The 19,952-nt window shown below is 42.8% G+C and overlaps 1 protein-coding gene across 5 annotated transcripts; it reads right to left on the bottom strand.

Moving 5' to 3' along the window:
* Positions 1 to 278: 278 nt before the first annotated feature.
* Positions 279 to 18,785, bottom strand: letm1 (leucine zipper-EF-hand containing transmembrane protein 1). 5 transcript variants are annotated; one of them, XM_019258225.2, is made up of 16 exons: positions 18,449 to 18,785; positions 14,460 to 14,517; positions 13,619 to 14,108; positions 10,726 to 10,869; positions 9,989 to 10,126; positions 9,679 to 9,882; positions 9,391 to 9,510; positions 9,155 to 9,286; positions 8,899 to 9,057; positions 8,526 to 8,624; positions 8,126 to 8,158; positions 7,011 to 7,145; positions 6,692 to 6,885; positions 5,954 to 5,986; positions 4,711 to 4,867; positions 279 to 4,624 (listed from the first exon to the last, which is right to left on the bottom strand). In XM_019258225.2, exons 1-16 carry the CDS (start codon positions 18,525 to 18,527, stop codon positions 4,472 to 4,474), a joined length of 2,328 nt encoding a protein of 775 aa, XP_019113770.2. In that variant the 5' UTR covers positions 18,528 to 18,785; the 3' UTR covers positions 279 to 4,471. The 5 variants fall into 5 exon arrangements, with proteins under 5 accessions (XP_019113770.2, XP_019113783.2, XP_019113790.2 ...); XM_019258238.2 differs by lacking the exon at positions 5,954 to 5,986; XM_019258245.2 differs by lacking the exon at positions 8,126 to 8,158.
* Between the last annotated feature and the right edge of the window lie 1,167 nt (positions 18,786 to 19,952).

Raw genomic sequence — 19,952 nt, 5'->3', positions numbered from 1 at the left:
TGTGCATCCTGCTTTTCGACTGCTAAGACAGCTGCTTTACACGCGGACGTTAAAGCTGCTGCTGGAAATATACGTCTGGTTGCATTCCAGCGGCAGAGCGACGGACGCTCTGTGGGGAGTGGCAGCGAGTGTGGCGGCTCGTAAGGACTCAGGAATGAGGGTCTGAGGAAAAGTAGGAAGGAATTATAGAAAAATGGTTGCGGCAAAGTGATGAGTGACGTGTGATGAGTGGCGGGAAAGATGAGATTTAAAACAAAAGAAAATCAAACGAAGAAGAATCCAGGATCATCCAGAGTTTATTCAACACTAAGCGATGTTTCTTTACATGAACACTTAATTTGTGTTTTTAATTGATGCTTTTCATACATTTGAGTTAAAAAATAAAGTCCAGTTCATTTTGAAGAAGAATAATAAAAAAAAACTTTGAAAATTGATTGAATAAATAAATAAATAAACATAATTATCTCAAAACAAAACAGATTCAATGACTGTTTGTTTGTTTGTTTGTTTGTTTGTTTGTTTGTTTCCAAATCGAGTTGCAAAACTTTAATGTGACCAGGTGAGAAATGTTTCCTTCATCACCTTTAAACTGAGTTTAAAACCTCAAGAGTTCAAAACTCCATTCTCATTATTTCCTTTTAGAATACATTTGAAAACTTTGTTTGTTGTTTTAATATCATGTTCACTAATCAGGGCCGCCATGAGGCTGATAAACATTTCTAGGCTGAAAATGACCCTTTAATGTGTTCAGACAGAAGGAGAAGCACATCTGATCAAATCACATCCGTCCATCCGCAGAGTGAAAATTCACTTTCTGCCTGAACAACAACAAAGTTTCCCGTGTACAAAGATGGTGGCTGCACTATCGTTTAACATGCAGTTAAATTTAGTTTTCACCTGTTTTATGTCTGAGAGGAGCCTGAGCTCCTGCTGATCCTTTCCTCCACCTCCAAAACAAAGCTCATAAATTCTTATATAGTCTACAAAAAGTAGCATTCTTCTAGTGATATAAAGGGCTAGTGCAAAATACTTAAAAAAGGAAAAAAGAGGTTTACGTCTGTCGAGAATCAACTCCCGAATAAGCAGAACATCAGCCTGATATCAGAGAATCCAAAACTTAAATCACGGATATTACATTATCACTTAAACAAATGAAACACTTGTTCCACCTCAAACAGGGAGAAAAACAAAATCCAAAAAGGTTCATGATGCATAAGTGACTTATTGCTTTAAATATTTGTTCTTCCGTCAACACGAGATCTGCAACGTGTCTCCTCAAACTCACGCGGGAATCTTTCAGGACGGTTTGTATCGTAGGTCACTTCAACTTCAACAGCCGCTCAAACCACCACGTCAGACTGAACACACACACCCTGAGTCCAAACATCCACACACACCTACTGTATCAAAAATGATTAGTGCATTTACACAGTGGTAATACTCCTCAGAACAGTCAGCGAGCCCAAATCAGACACTTCTTTTTCTAACGAGCCTAAAAAAAAACAACGCTCGGCTTTTCTACTGGACCTGACAAAGAAAAATGACTGAAGCTCAGTTTCAGAATACTTCTCCTCTCTCACTGTGGGTAGACTCTTTTCAAAGACAGCAGCTTAAACAACACAGAGCAACACTGCTGCCAGCGGCGAGCCGTGAACTCTGCAGCCAAACGCTCACGACTTTCTGCTGGTATTCATATCTGGGTTCAACTTATTCTCCATTTGGAAAAATTCATTATTTTTCTTTCCCCAGGATTTCTTGAATGAATCTGAAGGTTTGGCAGCTTTTCATAAATCATAATCACATCCTGGCAGCATGTGGGAGATAATAACTGCCTCGTCATATCACTGACTGGCTGAAATATATTCCTCACGATGAATAGAGTGAATAGAGAAAAGTCTGCAGTGACACAAACTGTGTGAGAATACAATTATTCTGATAATTGGTGTAGTTAAGTTTTAAAAGAAGACGTGACAAAGAAGCTCCGTCTGTCTGTATATTTAATATGTTTGAATGTTGGACGACAAAACAAGAAATTTGAAGATGCCAAATATTCAGCTTCTTTTGAAAAATTAGTTTTTGCTGCTTCTATACGACTGGAAACTAAATTATTTGGATTTTTGACCCAAAAACAAACAATTCAAAGTTTTTTTTCCATTTTTTTTTTTGACTAAATTATCAACAGATGCGTGAGAGAAGTGGAAATAATAACTGCAGCCCTAATCGGAGCTTTCTGGTTGTCCACGTCAACATTTCATTTTAAATCTTTCTAGACCTGCTCTGATCTCCAGCCGCCTCACATACCCTGTTATATACATCCTCCCCCCCACAACCTTTGACCCCTCCATGCCTAGAAACAGTGGCAGTGCTGCTAATGTACACAGCGCTCCCCTGAGTCCGACCTGTTAGGCTCATGGACACAAACACCACACTCTCCTGCCAAGTGTAAACGAGAAGTTGTCACAACGTTCCTGGGACGTGTTTACACTGACGGCTGATTTATGCGGCGGAGAGCATGCCATGTCTCGCCGGATTGTCTCTAAGCTAAACACAACCCTCCAGTGGAGCTGGCTTTGGCCCATGTATGGGGCGAGTGTTTACCCTGCACCCATCAGTCTGACTGGTCCCAGGCGAAGCAGAGCCCTCGCCCTGTCAGCCCGAGCTGGGTTTGAACCGGGACAGTGCCTGACGGAAGAATAACGACCTCTTCCATCATCCGCTCGTCTGGCGGCGGATTCCGGGAACGGATTAAAACAGAGCGTCGCCCACTCAGCGTTCACACCTGAGCCGGTTACCAAGAGATGACTGTGAAACACAAACTACCAAATATGTGATTCAGTCCAACAGTAAAGGCGGATCGACTCTTTACTGCGAGCAACACGACAGACGACTCAGCAGAAGTCTGTCTGTTCTCGGGTTTCTTGACATTTTAAAGAATTAAAACAAATTCTTATCAATATAATCATTAGTTGCATATATTCAGATTTAGCTGATGATAGCTGCTTGCAGTGTCAACACAGTTATGCCAACAGGCAGTGAGTGAATGTGAGTCACTAACTGACTCGAACTTTATCCTCCATCATCACTTTGTCCCTGCTTCTAACCCACGCGCACACATTCATCACTACAGGGCAAATAAGACAAGACTGAACTCATCCAGTAAAGCCTCTTCACTGAGAAGAATACGGAGCTCAAAAATAAATATACAAATGGTATATAATCCAGAGTATCTGTGTGGAGAGAAGGCCACTTTGCATTTCAACTACGACGGTCAAGATCGGCACGTTATCGAACTAATAAACGAGTTAACATTCACGAGGAGCCACTTCCACCTCCGACCTCAGATTGGACGACGTCCAAACACGACAGAAATCTGACCGTCAGCAACGACTAACCAAAATCTGATGAACGAGCTGCTTCAGTGTCGCTGTGCCGACTATGATCCTCGACTGGTTGGTTTTTAGGAATAATCAGAATCTGTTATTAAATGTGCCACAGTGCCACTTTGGCATTTTACAGAAATCTATTGAACACAACAGGAATAGATGAAGAGCTGTGCTAAGATGAGGCAAAACATTATTATGCATTAAGTACAAAATAAAATAAAAAAAATTACAGTACAGTAGTTTTTAACGTAAATGTTGCTAACTTCAGTCCTTGGCTTATTCTGGACAAACATCCGACACTCCTGCAGCGTCAATCCTGCAATCCAGGTTTTTTTATTTTATTTTTGTTTGAATTAATATTTCAAACTACACATAATGTGATTGTTTTTAGCTCATTTCTATGCTGTGCAATTATTTGCTTTGGGTTGCAGCCACCACTTAAACATCCTAAAGCCAGCAGGAAGCTACGCTGTGCACGTACAACTCAGGGAAGAAAACACGGAAGAATGACGATAAAGAAAATCTATGATGGTGATGACATGATTATTATTTTTACTGTGCAAAGTTCAGAAATGATTTCTCATTTCTCTGAGATGATGACATGAATGAAATGAAAGGCAAAGACGGTTCACCTCAAACTTTAAACTAGAAATCTCCTAATATATTTTCCAAACATCTTTTTTTTTTTGATCAGTGCCAACTCTTAAAGTTGGAAGCACAACCATCGTTTCATGTCATTGTGTTCCCACTACAATAAATTAGAGTAAAATTACACAAAACCAAATATCAACATATTATACATGATCAGTCCACAAGAGTTTAACATAATGGCAATTTAAGTTTCTTTTTGATTTTGTGCGTTTTTAAAAGGCAAAAGCCTTTTTTTGTTCTTTTTTTTTTTTTTACTTTAAACTAAGAGCTGGATTTCTGGTGACATAACATTTTGAGCAGGCAGCTGTTACCTTGTGACTCTCCCTCCATCTGGTGTCCAGAGTTTTCTGTGAGTGCGTACCAGTCACAAACTTCTCTGTTTTTTTTTGTTTTTTTTGTTTTTGTACAAGTGCTGCGTGTCTTTCTGGAGAAATGAGTTAGCTGTTGAGTGTGGCTGCCTTCTCCTTCTCCGCCTTTTCTTTGGCCTTCTCCTTCTCGATCAGCTTCTCCTCCTTCTGCAGCATCACCATGATGTCAGCCACCTGAGAGGTGGAGATGTCGACGTCCTCCTTGTCGATCAGTTCCACCACCTGAGATTTAAAGAAAAAGGACAAAGGGAATTCATGAAAGTCCTAAAAAAACAAAATGAAAAACATGACTCGTCCTCTCGCCGTACTTTGATGACGTCGTCGATGTCGATCTTCCCGTCTTTGTTGTCATCGAGAGCCTCGGCGATGCTCTGCAGCTTGTGCTCTGGAATGTTCTGGATCTGCCGCATGACGCTGATCAGCTCGTCGATGCTGATGAGGTTCTCCCTGAAGGCGTAGAAGAGACTGCATACAGGAAACGGTATGTAACCAAATTTCATGGGAATGCGGTGAAGAATGTCAACATGCTGCATTTAAAGATCGCACCAATCAATCCAAATGATTTCCAAGTTTCTGTTCACAGCAGCTTAAATTCAGTCTGAACTACCTCAAAGTTAATTCATGCTGAAAATGCTTCTTAAAATTAGTAGATGGTTTGAACTGATTTGTTTTTTAAAGAGGCCAGATTAGGATTTGTTTGGGTCCACGCTCCTGAACTGTGCTCAGCCTTTTCCTCCGTTACATTACATCACTGTAACACGGCACCACATATCGGACACGTGACAGTCCAGTCCCACCCGATGAAGCCCAGTGACTCAACCTCACCGCCAACCATTGCTGTTTTCTCGCTAACGCAACTCCAGTACCCTCACAAGATGATGGAGATCAGAGCAAAACACACCAGTCTTCATGTACTCCTGACATTTATTTTAAAACTCAACAAGAGCGAGATCAACATGGGAACTGCTGTTGGCACGGACCGGCACCAAGTCTTCATGTCGTTATGAGGAAGAGAACCAGGTGTAGTCACTTTATTATGGAGGAACATTACGGAGATGTTCCCACAATAACTGTGGACTGTGTTTGTGCATTTTACTGCTTCACCAACAACGCCGGGGCCTTTCAGGAGGGGCTCAGACTGAAGGTGAAAAGAGGCGCTGCAGCGACGTGGTTATGTGATTTTTAAATATTAAATCTTGTAAATCTTTTATAGCAGTATGAAGGTGAAAACAAACATAACATGACCTCTTTAAAGCTGTTAAATGTCAAACTTTAAACATTGGCAACTCAGAAACGGCAGCAAAAAGAATCAGTTTAGCCGTTTCATCTAATCTGTTAATCCTCAGTAAAGATCAAACATCTCTGACAAATACTAAAGAAACATGATGGACGGTGTTAAATGTTTCAAATCAAGCAGTTTAGATCTTTGTATTCATTCAGGAACACAAACTGCGTATTAAAGTTGGTCTACAGCACTACGGTGATCCGTTAGAGCACAGATTGATGCAACGTTAGCAAGCAGGCAGAACGTTTCACTACAGCTCAGCTTACCTTGAGGCATCGCTACGTTCGGAAAAGAATAATCTGTAAAATTTGGGATGAGTTAGGATTTGATCTTAGAGTTTGAAACTAATTCAACTGCCAGAGCTTGATCATTTATCTACACCAGCATTTTACAACTTAAGCATGACGACGATGATGATGATGGAAACATTTTGATTTTGAGACAAACATAAAAAATCATTAATTTTCATAATGAATTTTAAAGTGACACTAACTTCTGAAAGTCTTCCTGAACTCTTTCTTATAGTGCTGCATTAGTATTAAAGAATAACAGCGTTCTATATTTTTATTATTGTCAGCTAATCCCATTAAAAAGACCCTTTTGTGTGTGAATCAAAGCCTGGTCTATCTTCTTCCTCTGCGCTGCAGAGCTCCATTGTTGTCCCAAATCTATAAAAACCACATCAATGAGTCACACTGTTGCAGACTGTGAACAGTTGCCAGGTTGCCATTGACAGCCATTCTGAGAAACTGGCAACCGATTCTTGACCTTTTGGACTTTAAACTAAACTAAAGAACTGAAGAATAGAGACGGCAAACAGCGAAACATGGACTGTGGGGGTGAAGCGGTCAACTAACCATAAAAACATGACAACTGTGGATTCATCCGCCGCTGAAAATAGTCCTACAAACGCTCAATTTCCTCCTGTTTAAGTGTTTGTTCATTTACTACTCTGAACCACCACAAACGGCAGCGTGGTGGTTCAAATAACATTCAGCTCTTACCCAACAGGTGGTGTGGTTCCGCTGTCCATCTGTCCATCCAGGATGACCTTGTCCTTCTCCAGCTCCACGATGATCTTGTCAATGCGTCCGATCATGCGGTTTACTCTCTTTGACAGACGCTGGCTCGCCTTTGACTCCTCTACTGCCTTTTCTTGGCCGGTCTTAGAGAGCTCCTTCTTTATCTCTTCCAGATCCTGGAAAACAAACATGAACACACTCACTCACACACAAAGCGATCACATACACATCACTCGTTGTCTAATTTGAATGGCGATAAATCTCAACCCTCATGTCCCTGATATGAGTCTAAGACGGGCACCTCGTTGTATTCCTGGACATCATCCTTCAGTTCTTCGAGCTCTTCTTTCTCCAGAGTCAACAGCCTCTTCTGCTCCTTCAGCTTTGAGCATGCATCACTCAGGAGGTCAATCTCCTCTTTGGTGATCTCCTCATCCTGGAACACAAACATAAAGGTTCAAGAAATTTGCTCCTAAATGTCGCCTTGGATAAAAAAACGTTTGTTTTTAGGCAAAGACGGAAACTTCAGGTCATATTTTCCCTCCAAAATGCATGTATGCATGTCACTATACACTGGAGTAGGTCAAAAAGTGCATTCCCTTAACGAGCACCACATGTGCATTTTATATAAACCCACATTAAAGGCTGAACCAAACACAGAATGGGTAAAGGAGGGAAGCTGTGGAGGACACTGGGACCCAAAAAACACATTCCCACATGATGAAGAGAACGCTGTGGAGCTACGAAGGCTGTTAGTGAGGGAGGGAAAGGTTCAACTCGGTCAACCTGGACGGATCGACAGGGAGAAGAGAAGGAGGCGTTCGGATAGATGTGGGCCAAACAGAACTTGCAAATCACATTTAGCGTTTCTTTAACAAATTCAAAGCGCCAGATAAGTGGATAAGTCTTCTGTAATAATGCCGCTAAATGTTGACCATGGCTGCACTGGTGTATCCGCACTACAAATTATTTCATTCCTAAAGAAATAAATGCCTTTATTTTAGGCTTAAATGTTAAAAAATATCTGATTCTAGTCAAACAACTTAAAAGTAACTTGTCTGCTATAATCTATAATTTCCCTTGTCTGCTTTTCATCCCACTCAGGAACACACAAACTGAGTATTTGTGGTTTACCCTCACTGCGTTTTCTTCTGTAGGCTGTCAACTTTCATCTCGTCACACCTATGAAACCTTAAATTTAGTGGCTATTTCCCGTCTTGTGGATTTTATTCTTACTCTTACTGAGCCTGAAAACAGCAGCCTGAAACAGTAAAAGTGAACGCCAGACTTAAAATGCAAGTACTGTTTAACCCTCATCTGGGTCCACTCAGAAAACACCAGGCTGTGCGTGCAGGGACAAACTGGTGTGGATGTGAGGGTCATTTGGGGCGGAGATGTCGTTAAAAAAAACCTAACCTGGTAACGCAGGAATGTCTGCCACTGTTCAAACTGTGTGGCACAGGAGACGCAGAGTGGTCCAGTTAAAAGGTGGCAACAAGTGAATGATACATAAATTACAGTCTGGGTGACAATCAGTAAATAAATAAAACATTACGGTTTCGTGTCGTGTTGTGGTGGTTAGAAGAACAAGTTCAAATAATATCCTCTGACATAAATGTTTCTTTAGTGTGTTTAGTTAAAAAACTGCAGACTTCTTAACCCCATAATTAAAATATTATGTTTACTAACGACAGAAAAATTTACAACGATGCAAAAAAATGTGAAATCTCAATGTGTGATGCTAATAACAGCTTCATGTTCTGGTAAATCTTTAATATTTAAAGTATCAAGATCTCACAGGCTGCATGTTCGTTACCTTGATTCCTTCTATGACGGGCGCCGGATCCCTCAGAACCTCAGACTGAGCGGCCACGCTGGCTTTAGCCGGCTCTGCTTCGAGCTCCAGCTCACCCTCCTGTGGAAGCACGCAGAGAACGGGGTTAAATACAGTCATGAAAGTCCAAAAAAAACATCCGTAATCTGTGGGAGAACAAAGATAGCTCCTCATGCATTCATAACATTTATAACTAATTATGATATAGTTTTAAAAGACATGTTCCTGGTCAAGAAGGAGACTTCATGTTCAAGAATCTGCTTCAGAAGTTTAAATAGACACATTTTCATAAGCGAGTCGACTAACAAACTCAGCCTTTAAAGGAGCTTTAATCAAAAATAATCTGACTCGTTACCCTGGCAGCTTTCTCTGCAGCATCCGCCAACCTCTCCATCTCCCTGTCCTTGTTGTCCTGGCGTATGGCTGCCTCCTCCTTTAGTGTCGTCTCCACCTTGGTCTTATTGTCCACTTTGGAGAGCTCCATCTCTGCCACAATCATCTGAGCCTCCTTTGTCTGGAGAGCATCGAGTAGGAGAAGAGAATGTGATACAGATAAAATGAATAATAAGCACAGTGGAGTCACACGTGTCAGCTCCGGCCTCTTAACATACCACCATCTCAGGCAGCGTCTGCAGTGTTGTCTTCAGCTGGTCGGCGGGGGAAAGAGTGTCGGGGAGGTACATGGCTCGGGACAGAAGCAGCAGGGACGTGGGGATCTGCTGGTTCAGATGCAGCTCCAGCCACTGTCAGAAACAAAAAGGGACAGAAAACATTATAACGTTTAAGTTCTGTGAGTTCTTAAGAGTTCAACCCTAAAAACATCCTATATCTCTGTCGCTGCTGTTACCTGGCTGAGTTGCTCTCTCAGTCGTTCCTCTGTGACTCCGAGAGACCTCATCCCTCTGACGCGACAGGCTGCCTGCACCTCGTTAACGTTCAGACTCGCCACGCCTTCCTCTGCTATCAGCTGGATGACACAGAGTGAAGCAGAGGTTAAATTGGAGGTAATGTCTGACAACAACTCTGACCAATTTCTGATTTTACTCTTTATGAAAGTGTAGCTAACTGAAAAGTTTTGACAGTGAGGAGGGGAAATCATCAACGAGAACTTTAGAGAGGATTCAGAGGTTCGTACCTTGTCGTCTGCACGGATGGCCCTCAGCTTCATGATGAGCTGGAAGCGGAGGAAGTTGTTGGTCCCGATGGACTGCAGCTCCAGGAGGCGGCAGAGAGCCACCAGCTGAGGTCGAGTCAGGTTGTCCAGGGTGAGCTCGTCCTCAAACAGTTTGGAGAATTTTATGATCTGCTCGTTACTGGGACGTTCCCCGGAGTTCCGTATCTGCAGAGATGAAAAAATCCTGATTTGTAAATGATCTGTCGTTTGACAGTCTGTCGTTTCCACCTCCAGAGGGCAGCACACAGTCTGTTTTCACACTGACACCAACCTTCTGGAAGAAGGTGGAGAACTCCTCCGTCACGTTTCCCTGGGCGGCCTTATTCCTCAGAGCGATCTCCTCGATGGTGTCCTGCAAGAACTTGGCCATCTCCAGTTTGACTCTCAGCTCCGTTTTTAACCTCTCCTCCTGTCACACGGCAACAGACACAAAAAAATCAGATATCAGGTGAAAATAAAATGAACATTTACAAGCGATGAAAACTTTAACAGGTAACTGAAAAGACTGTAAGTATGATTAGACAACAGCCTGATCACCTCATCAGGATTCTGGGACAAAGTCCATCAAATCACATCATATTATTTCAATCTGAATATGTTCTCAGTGGAATATGGGAGACTGCAGTCTTCATTTAGCTTGGCTTGTTATTGAGAAACATCAGTCTGTGGAATAATTATATAAACTGCCACAATATTCCGGTGATGAGCTCAGAGCAGCGGCGATAAAGAGATTAAAAACGCCCAACATGCTCCGGTCTCAAAAATGAGGATTAGATGCTTTTTTTTTCTAATATCTTTGGAGTTTTAGACTTAATAAAAATTATTCGGATAAATCACCTTGGACTGACATTAACCAGTTAACCGAGAGAATAACCAGTTGAGATACTGCGTCTCAAACCACAATGTAGACCAAAATCTGGACTACTGTTTTTTAATTTAACTACAACAGCTCTCAAAATAATCCCTAAAACTGATCTCTTCCCTTTTGTACCTGTAAACTGTGATTACCTTCTTTGACTGCGTCTCGAAGGTGGACGGCAGCATGTTGGGGAAGAGTTTCAAAGCTACAGGAAGCAGGAACTCCATGAAGGGGACGATGATGAACACCAGGAAGGGAAGAAGTCTGAAGACGTCGGCACATGTTCTGAGAAACTGGAGAGAAGATTTGGAAAAACTGAAATTAGAAATGACTCCTTGAGGAATATTTTAAATACCCATGATGTGCTGAGGTGTGTTTACATTTTCAACAATGAGTATATCCTTTCATTACACGAACATCTCGGGCCTCACGGTGCCGTTTGTTTCTGGCAGGCTGAAGTTTGCGCCTGTCTCCAGCAGAGAGCAGCAGCCAGAGGCTAACAGAGAAAGCTAACAGAGAACCATGGGAAAATGTTTACCTCATCCTTCTTTGTCCCTCGGTACAATCACCCTGCTCAATTCCTCTTATAACAGTTTGAACAGTCAGCACTTCTAACCCCGGAGCCCATACATCCCCAGAGCAACAGAAACCTCCTAATTCATCGGTGCGTCATTTGCATGGAGCTGTGGACCAAAGTGAACATTCTGCCTCACAAGGCTCACCAACAGGAAGCAGATTTGTTCAGCACAGACCTGAACAATCCTCAGAGTACAGAGGTACCAGGCCAACATTAGTCTACTTCATTGTACGGCTGTCCAACTGTGGCTTACTGACCGAGCCGGGACACAATCCCAACCAGCCAAATACAGAAACGGACCTGAGGGGAAGAGGCCCAAACATGAGTCCCTTCTTTCTACACCCTCTCCACCTGCATGTCAGTGTAAAAGTAGGGTGAAGGAATTAGGCAAGCCCGGGTGAAAAGGCCTTTGTCTGCAGCCCCATTGGCATGTATATCATCTCCCAGAGCTCCACATCAAAGCAGACAGGAGGGGGTGACAGATTAAAATGGAAGCAGCCTTAAACGGGGCGCTGAGTATTGTAAGTGAATATGAAAGGAGGAGATTAAGGAGGCAAAACCAGTCCAGGTTGGATGAATGGGGGTGTAGATGGGCTCGGGACATGCGCACACAGGGAGTCAGCTGCATTTGAAAAGGTGCAGATGGGTTTAATGTGGAAGGGGGGTCAGCATCAGCACTGACCAACAACTGTTAGCACTGTGGTCAGCGTGGAAATCCCTTCAGAGAAAACCAGGCCGGCACTAAAGGACACGAACAATTCACTGTTTCACTTTCAGTCATCATGCAAAATCTGTCCACTAACAACATGTTGATTGTTTTAATTATACATTGACCATCAGTAACTGTATGTACCCACACACATCTGTCAGATAACTGGACTGAAATGATTAATCTGACTAGAAGTAATGAAGAAACACGACTGCTGAGAGTCACTTTTCTCTTAAGTTTCAAATAAATTATTACCTGTAACCTTTTTATGTAGATAGATAATAGGTAAATAATTAAACCTGTCTCACGACCTCAAGTGTTTGCTTTAATATAATATAATAAGAAATTAAACAGGTAGGTAGGATTAACGGTTTCCTGAAGCACTGACAGGTCCTGTTGTCTGTGACTCGCCTTAAATTCTTCACCACAACATTTTTTAAAATGTGGATTGTCAGGAACTGTCAGCCGCTCTCTTTGTTTAAATGTGAATGTTTCTGTTTGAACTTTATGTGGTGAAATAACAAAATCTGCTGTTTGTATCTCAGCCAAAGCAGAGCGCCGCTCAACATACACAACTCACCAATCAATGGCCACTAAGTCTGTACCATCCTGTGCTATGGAGAACACGCCAACATTCAGTGTGACCTGACATGATCTGCTCACCTTCCCCGAAATGAAACCCGTGTGCCAGAACCTGCATCCGATGAGTGCAGCCGGCACCGGGCCTGGATCAGGGGGCAGATCATGTCAAAGAATATGAGATGAATCTGAACTTTAAACATTTTTTTGGGACTTCAAATAATGAATTTTAAATTCCACAGTAAATGATGTCATTAATTCATGTAATGGTGATGTCGTCATTATTTACTCATCTGTGGATAACCTGAGTACACTCAGCTTTTAGCCCTTTTATAACCCAAAACAATATTATTTCATCACATAGCAGTTATGTCGTCATCAGAAAAATCAAGGTTCTGATTGTTCTGCGTGTTCTACTGACACGATGACGAGAAAGCCACTTTGAACAGTGGGTGAAGTACAGAGGCGACACAAAGGCAAGCTTCTTCCTAAAGAGCTTTAATCAAGCGGCACAATCAGCCGAGCGCCCAGCGAGTAAACACTCAGCATGCAGCCAGTTTCTGTAATCGACCCCATTAGCTTTGAGACGCTGTGGATTAAACATTACAGGACGAGATGTCCGTGCTGCCAGACTTACAGCGCTCGGTCATCTCTGATCCCTGGACTCATGCTGGTTATCTGCGCTGTAAACTCTGAGCTGTCTGTCACTGCAGACACTGACGCCGACATTTGAATGGAATCTAAACTGAGCAGTATTTCGAGTTTGCTCAGCCCTGACCCCCCTCAGTTACTGTTAACACACTTGAGCTTTAATGTTGTTCAGACAGAGTTCATTTCTGACTGACATGATGTCCCACGTGAAAAGTTAGGTTTCTAATTTCACAATCGCTGTGCGGGTCTCTGCATCATCACTGTTAGTGTGACGGGAAAATAAAGACATTTATACACTAGTGTACTTAGTTCACTTCTTTTCTGAAGCGCTCACAATCCAACAGACATTTTGACTTGTCGGAGCAGGACAGGCTCAGTGAGTGAGCCTGGAACTGACTCATATAAATGGAATGCAGCCAAAATAAATGGTATTATTTGCACCGGTGCTTTTCCTGCTTTGACAAGTCAAAATGTTTTCTGCGCAGAGTCTATCATAGAACATCCAAATATCTGCTGCAGAACTGACCTGTCTCCTCTCTCTGCGGGACAGGGGATGTCCGTTCAGCACCCTCCACAGCATGCGGCCAGCAATAGTGGTATCAATCCACAGCAGCCTGAAGCCGTGGTAGTAGTGCCGGACCTCATCTATAACCCACTGTCGGAGCGTCCTTTTCACAGGCGCTGCGTCCAGCGTGGGGCTGTACACCGGCCCTCCTTCCTCCAGCTTCTTCTTGTCCTTTAGCACACGCAGCGACTTCTCCACCTTGGAGTCGTCCCATCTCCTCCTCGAAGTGTGTATCCACCTAACACCAGGGATGTCCTGCGGTCGTGCTATCGTCCACTGTGGCCCCGTTGCGATTGCAGGGTACGGTGAAGGGGAGGCCCCCAAGACAAAAGCGCAGAACAGCCGCTGTGAGTCGGCGCTCTGGCAGGGGCCCACGTAGCCATCTGACAAGGGGAGGGAAGGGCTGGATGAAGAGGACCGGGGTAAAGCACCAAGTCGGAGCCCGTCAAGTCTAAGGAGACAACAGGATTGAGAGCTTCAGAATACAAAAGACTTTTACTGGAATGAGTATTGACCTTTGTGAATTAGAGACAGAAGCTTTTGATGTTTTGCTGTTAGTGCTCGGATACGTAAAGGTGTGCCAGGTGTTTGGACTAGCATGCATCAGTGGTACCCACTGATGCATGCTAGTCCAAACAAGTCCAATCCCAGTTCAAACTGGCAAAAGACCAAGTATAACACTTTAGAAACATTAGCCAGAGGTTACATTTATGTCAAGCTGTGATCTCTGAATCTAAAATCTGCGTGCTAGACCTTCAGTTTTCATATTGTTGTGTGAGTCCAGCACATTTAACTGGCTTACATTTGACTGGAGAGTCGGAGCGCTGTGCAGCTGAAACAGGCACCATCTTGTAGTTTCCCTGAAAAGAAGAAAGGAAAAAACAAAAAGACGTGAGCAGCTGTGTTCAGATAATAACCCACGAGACCGAGCAGGACACAAACACGTCTGCAGCTCTCTGCCGGCTCCGACTGGTCTGAAACATCAGTGGAACATTATTTCTGATTGCACCGAGCCAACAATGACACCGGCTAAATCACACAGTAACTGGTTATGCAGTAACATGACATGACATGACGAGGCAGGAATATACAACAAAAGAAGCTGCAACCTTGTGCTGATGCTATGTGATCTCAAAGGACACTTTACAGACAGATCTTTATATATTATATTCTCCTGTGGTTACATTTTGATGTGTCTATAACCTTCTCTCAGCTATGTAATATGTTGTGATGTTTACAGATCTCTGCCAAACAGATGAAATGGATCATTCTTCTGTGAGCACTCGTCTGTCTTGGAGGTCAGGATATTCACACCCTTGGTGAGGCCCACGGAGGGGCTCCCAAAGCCCAGAGGCCCCTATCAGCGTGACGTACATGCAAAGAGAGGGTGGAGTGGTGAGATACTTCCAGCCAATCATATCAGAGCCGAGGCACGCCCTTCCACTGACTCTCACATGGCCGGCTGAAGTGAATCCAGCAAGGCCTGGTTGAACATGACACACAGAGTTTACTGGAACAGTGTCACCTTTGTGGCCGTCCTGTAGCACAGACAGAAAAGCCTGGAAGTACAGTAGATTACCTAAAGCTGCAGCTTTCACCCGATCTGTGCGAGCAGCTACGCTCTGCTGCAGCTTCCTCTGTGGTTTGATTCCCCGGGGGAGTTTGTACCATATTTTACACACAACACCACACTGAGAATATATTCAGTGGAGTTTTGGTTTGTCTTCAAATAACACACAAAAATCTGTTTTTTAATCGTATCGTAAAAACTACACAGGTAAGCTTCACTTAAGTTTAGTAATTCAAGTCGATTTTATTTATAGAGCCCAAAATCACAAATGATGACATCCTCTTTGTGTAGATATATTTTCCTCAGAGGAGGAAAAACTATCCAAAAGCTTTAAAAGGTTAATTTTTATACAGTTAAATGTTCATTTGCTGCTATGACAGTGAGGCCACTGCATAATGTGTAACTGCAGAATACAGAGGAGATCATGACTCATACAGTTAGAATATAACTGTAACTGTGGAGTTAATAATTAGCATTACTTAAAACAAGAAATCATAGAAATCAAACTCTGTTGACTTCTTGAACATTTGTGAAGTAATCTATCGTATCAGTTTCTCATTTTGGTGTTGGGCAGAGCTTTGTTTACTCTGGTTACAGCCTTCATCAGGTCTTGAACCTCCCCCCTTTAGAGCCGGTCTTGACTCAAAGTAAATTAGGTGTGTGCTTGAAAAGGTCATGACGGGGTCACGTCCTGCCCTGCTTTAAACAGCTAACTCGTGTGTGTGTGCGACCCACAGCCTGCAGCTGTCTAATGACACTTCCTCACTGAGTGTGCGAGCGGCACAACAACGCCCAGCAGGCCTGGAGCTGCTTCTCTAAACTGAGAAGCAAATGAGGATGAACGAAGACACTTCTGTCCACAAAAACAATCCATAATCACTTTACCTGAACCTCGAAGGCTGTGTTGGACCTCGTGGGAACTATCTGTTGTTTGATCAACAGTGTGAGCTCACATGTGTAACACAGCGACACAATCACTTTATCAACTGGACCACTCCCATCACAGATGTTTCTTTGCACCAGGCTCTGAACTTTATTCATTTGTTTGGCTCCAAACCTTGAAAACAGAAGTGACTCAGACGTGTTTACTGGACAGCGTGTTAGTAAGCAGACTGCAGGTCGACCTGGATTTCAGAGCATGTGCTTTTAGTGGCTCTCAAATGTCAGGCGTCTCTCTTCACGGGATCTATAAAATATGACGTTTCTGGGTCACTTCCCCCGGCGGCCACACTGAAACATGTGTTTTCAGACATGGCGGCGTGTGAACTGTGTTTGAAGGACAGTTGTCTCAGCTGGATAAAATAAACAGATCCACATGCTGTTGCTGATGCCACCTCACACACTGCTAATACAGCACTTACACCAACACATGCCTACTATCAGCTTATCACGACTGGACCTTTGTTTCTCCTGCACTTTATTGACGCTGTGTCAGATAACGCGACAGTCTTCTGACCTTACAGCCTGTTTTTAACAGTTTGACAGCAGACTGGTCAACGTCCAGCAGCTCCTGGTCAGCGATACTATGGAACATAAGCTCAAGAATATCTCGACATCAGCTGACTCCACATCTTTAGTACGACTAATCAATAACTCAGGGAAATGTCCTGGTTTCATCCTGATCACGTTTCCGTCATATTCACAAACAAGCCCGCCACACTAACGGCATGTTACAGCATGTGTGAGCAGAGACGTGAAAACAAAATGAAGCTCAGCCGGTCTCAGGTGGAGTTATAAGAAGCATTGACCTTGCCTTGTGGAAGCGCTGCAGTTTGTCTGATGATCCGGGCCTGACGCCAAAAGTCAGTTCATCCACCGCAGACAGACAAACTCCCTTTATGATCTATTTATAAGCAGGGCTTTACTAATCACACAGACATAAATATTTTCTTCTGTAGTAGTCTCTAATGTTTTTAACGCCGCTCACACACAGCTGTGATACAAGTATAATATTCTGTGTAACAAGATGCAAGGAGTCATTACTTCAGTGAATATGTACGCTTGTAATAAAACATCTGACATGCAATCCTTATCAGAAACACTGAGCCACACTCAGTTCAAGTCAGTGGAGAGATAAGTTTCCAGAAAACTAGACAGACAGGGACGTCCTCTATAACAGTATATGTAATGTTATATTCTAAAATATATATATTGTGTGTCTGACCTGTATATTCAGCCAATATTACGTAATTATTGTTACTGTATACTATTTCAATGAAATATTTAAATAATAAAGTTATATTTCTAAGGAAGCAGCTGTAGCTGACGTGGTGATATCAGTGCAGAATCCACACATTTACATTTCAGCTCATTAATAATAATAAAATAACCAACATGAACATCTGTGTTTATCTAATCCTGCGTATTAAAAGCTATGATGGCATACACAATGTGACTAATATTGAATGATTCATTGTCGTAACACTGAATATCTGTGGCTCTAGGATCGACCTCCTCAGGGACTGTAAACGTGAAAGCGACTAGCAGCCACATCTGGTGTGAGATGAATGTTTATTGTGCAACATGGACGTGATAATGAAACTTAAAAACTAACCTTGGTTAATCCAAAATGTGAGACGTGCACTGTATAATAATAATAACCAAAAGTGAAAGTCAAAGCAAGTTTGGAAAAGCACAAAATCCCCACAGTGCTTTCGTGTTTGCATCATCACCTTTACCGTGGTTGAACAGTTCTCCACCTGGTCTAAACTCTGTCTGTGTCTGTGTCTCTCTCTGTAAACATACATGTCTCATTATTAAAACTCTCACCTCCCTGCTGTCGAATCCCACCTTCCCTTCCTCATAATAACCTGTCTGCCATTACACCGAGCATCCTGTCAGCCTGCAGGGGACGCAGAGGGAGCCTGAGCTGTCCTCAGATAACCTGAGTCCTGAATCCTCCTCAGAGGAAGGTGCGGCGCAGCCTCATCTCACTACACCTGTACGTGTCACACGGCCTCACTACACCTGTACGTGTCACACAGCCTCACTACACCTGTACGTGTCACACAGTCTCTCACTACACCTGTACGTGTCACACGGCCTCGATGTGACGTAATAACCGACACCTGACGGCTGAGGTGTGATGCTTAGTCACCTTGAGTCATCCACCATCTTCTGACAACACAGAGGGTCAACACAGACCCCCCCCCTCTAGATGCTAATGTGACACACTTAAAACACACACACACACACACACACACACACACACACACTCTTACCTTTCCTGAGCTCGTTCTTCAGAGACCTGGAGGTCTGGACCAGAGGTGCCCTGGTCCTGGTGAGCAGGATTAACGCCATGCGGAGCTCTCACGGTTAAACTACAGCTAGCCGGTTAGCTCGCCGCTGTCCGTCTTCGTCGAAGCGGGAAAAAGCGCCGTTACCTCGGTACACAGAAACACGGCGGCACCGGAGAGAGCTTGACTAAGCTACGACGCATGTATAACCGTACGCAGGAAACCGGAGCCCCATGTCGTGCCCGTCCTTTCTACCGCGATGACAGCTAGCCGGGCCCGGCTCCGGAGTGACGTCAGACTGCCGTTAACGTTTGTGAGGACACTTCCGGTGTGTTTATAAAATAAAAGCCTGTGTTTCCGGTTGCATTCAAGCGATATATAAAAATATTAAAAACCGTTTTTGTGAGAGAACTGTTCAAAGTAGGCCACATAATAATAAAATAAAATAATAATAATAATAATAAAATAATAATAATAATAATAATAAATAAAGGTATATAAAATATCAAATTTACAGTTAAATAATGTGCAACAACTGCAGAAAAAAGCTGCAAAAAGTGATTGACCATCAGATTATAGAAGGGGGTGGAGATGATGGTTTGTATGGTGCTGCAGGCAGATGTTGGGTTTGCAGAGGCAGGGATGTACAGGACAAGTCAACTTTATTGTCATTGCTGTCATATATACAGGACATACAGAGTTTAAATACTGTTTCTCTCATATCCATGGTGCAAACAGCAATATACATAATAACAACAATAATACATTTTATTTCATAGGTGCCTTTCTGTCACCTTACAATAAATGAGAGTAGACAGCAAATAACAGAAACAAACAAAAAGAACCATAAAAGTATCAAAATATAAGAATACAACATTAAAAACAGGTTAGAATAGGACAATGCAACTGAATCAGATGGAAAAGGAGATTTTAAACAGGTGCAGACTTAAAATGTGAGAGTGAGTTGATGTTCCTTATGACGGGGGGTGAAGAGGTCAAGAGCTGGGGAGCAGGCAGATGTTGGTTTGCAGAGGGAGAGATGTACAGGACAACGATGATGACATGCGGGATCTCTCTCAGCAGATGGTCTGGACGGAGGACCCGGTCTTATGTCTACATATAAAAAATTACACCAGATGTTACTTGCAAAGTAGGCCACATAGATAGATAGATAGATAGATAGATAGATAGATAGATAGATATAACCCCAAATGTTATCTCTGCAATTGATTTATTGAGGAGGACAGCACCATGGACCCGGTCTTATGTCTATAATAATAATAATTATCATTATAACTGTCTGTAATTTACTGTTTATTTATTAAAGATTCACATATAAGCATGCTAAATTTTCAGCTACATTAATCGCCCATAATATTCCATCAAAGATCATGGCTTTTATTGTGAAGGTAAGTTAGTTATGTGTATCAGTAAGTGTTACGCCCCTTAGCGTCCACTGTTGGCACTGCAGGCTTATGACTGAGCTCAC

Source organism: Larimichthys crocea, chromosome XXIV (assembly GCF_000972845.2).
Source record: "Larimichthys crocea isolate SSNF chromosome XXIV, L_crocea_2.0, whole genome shotgun sequence".
NCBI lineage: Eukaryota > Metazoa > Chordata > Actinopteri > Sciaenidae > Larimichthys > Larimichthys crocea.
Note: the sequence above shows the minus strand (reverse complement) of the source record. Positions and strands in the feature narration are given on the sequence as shown.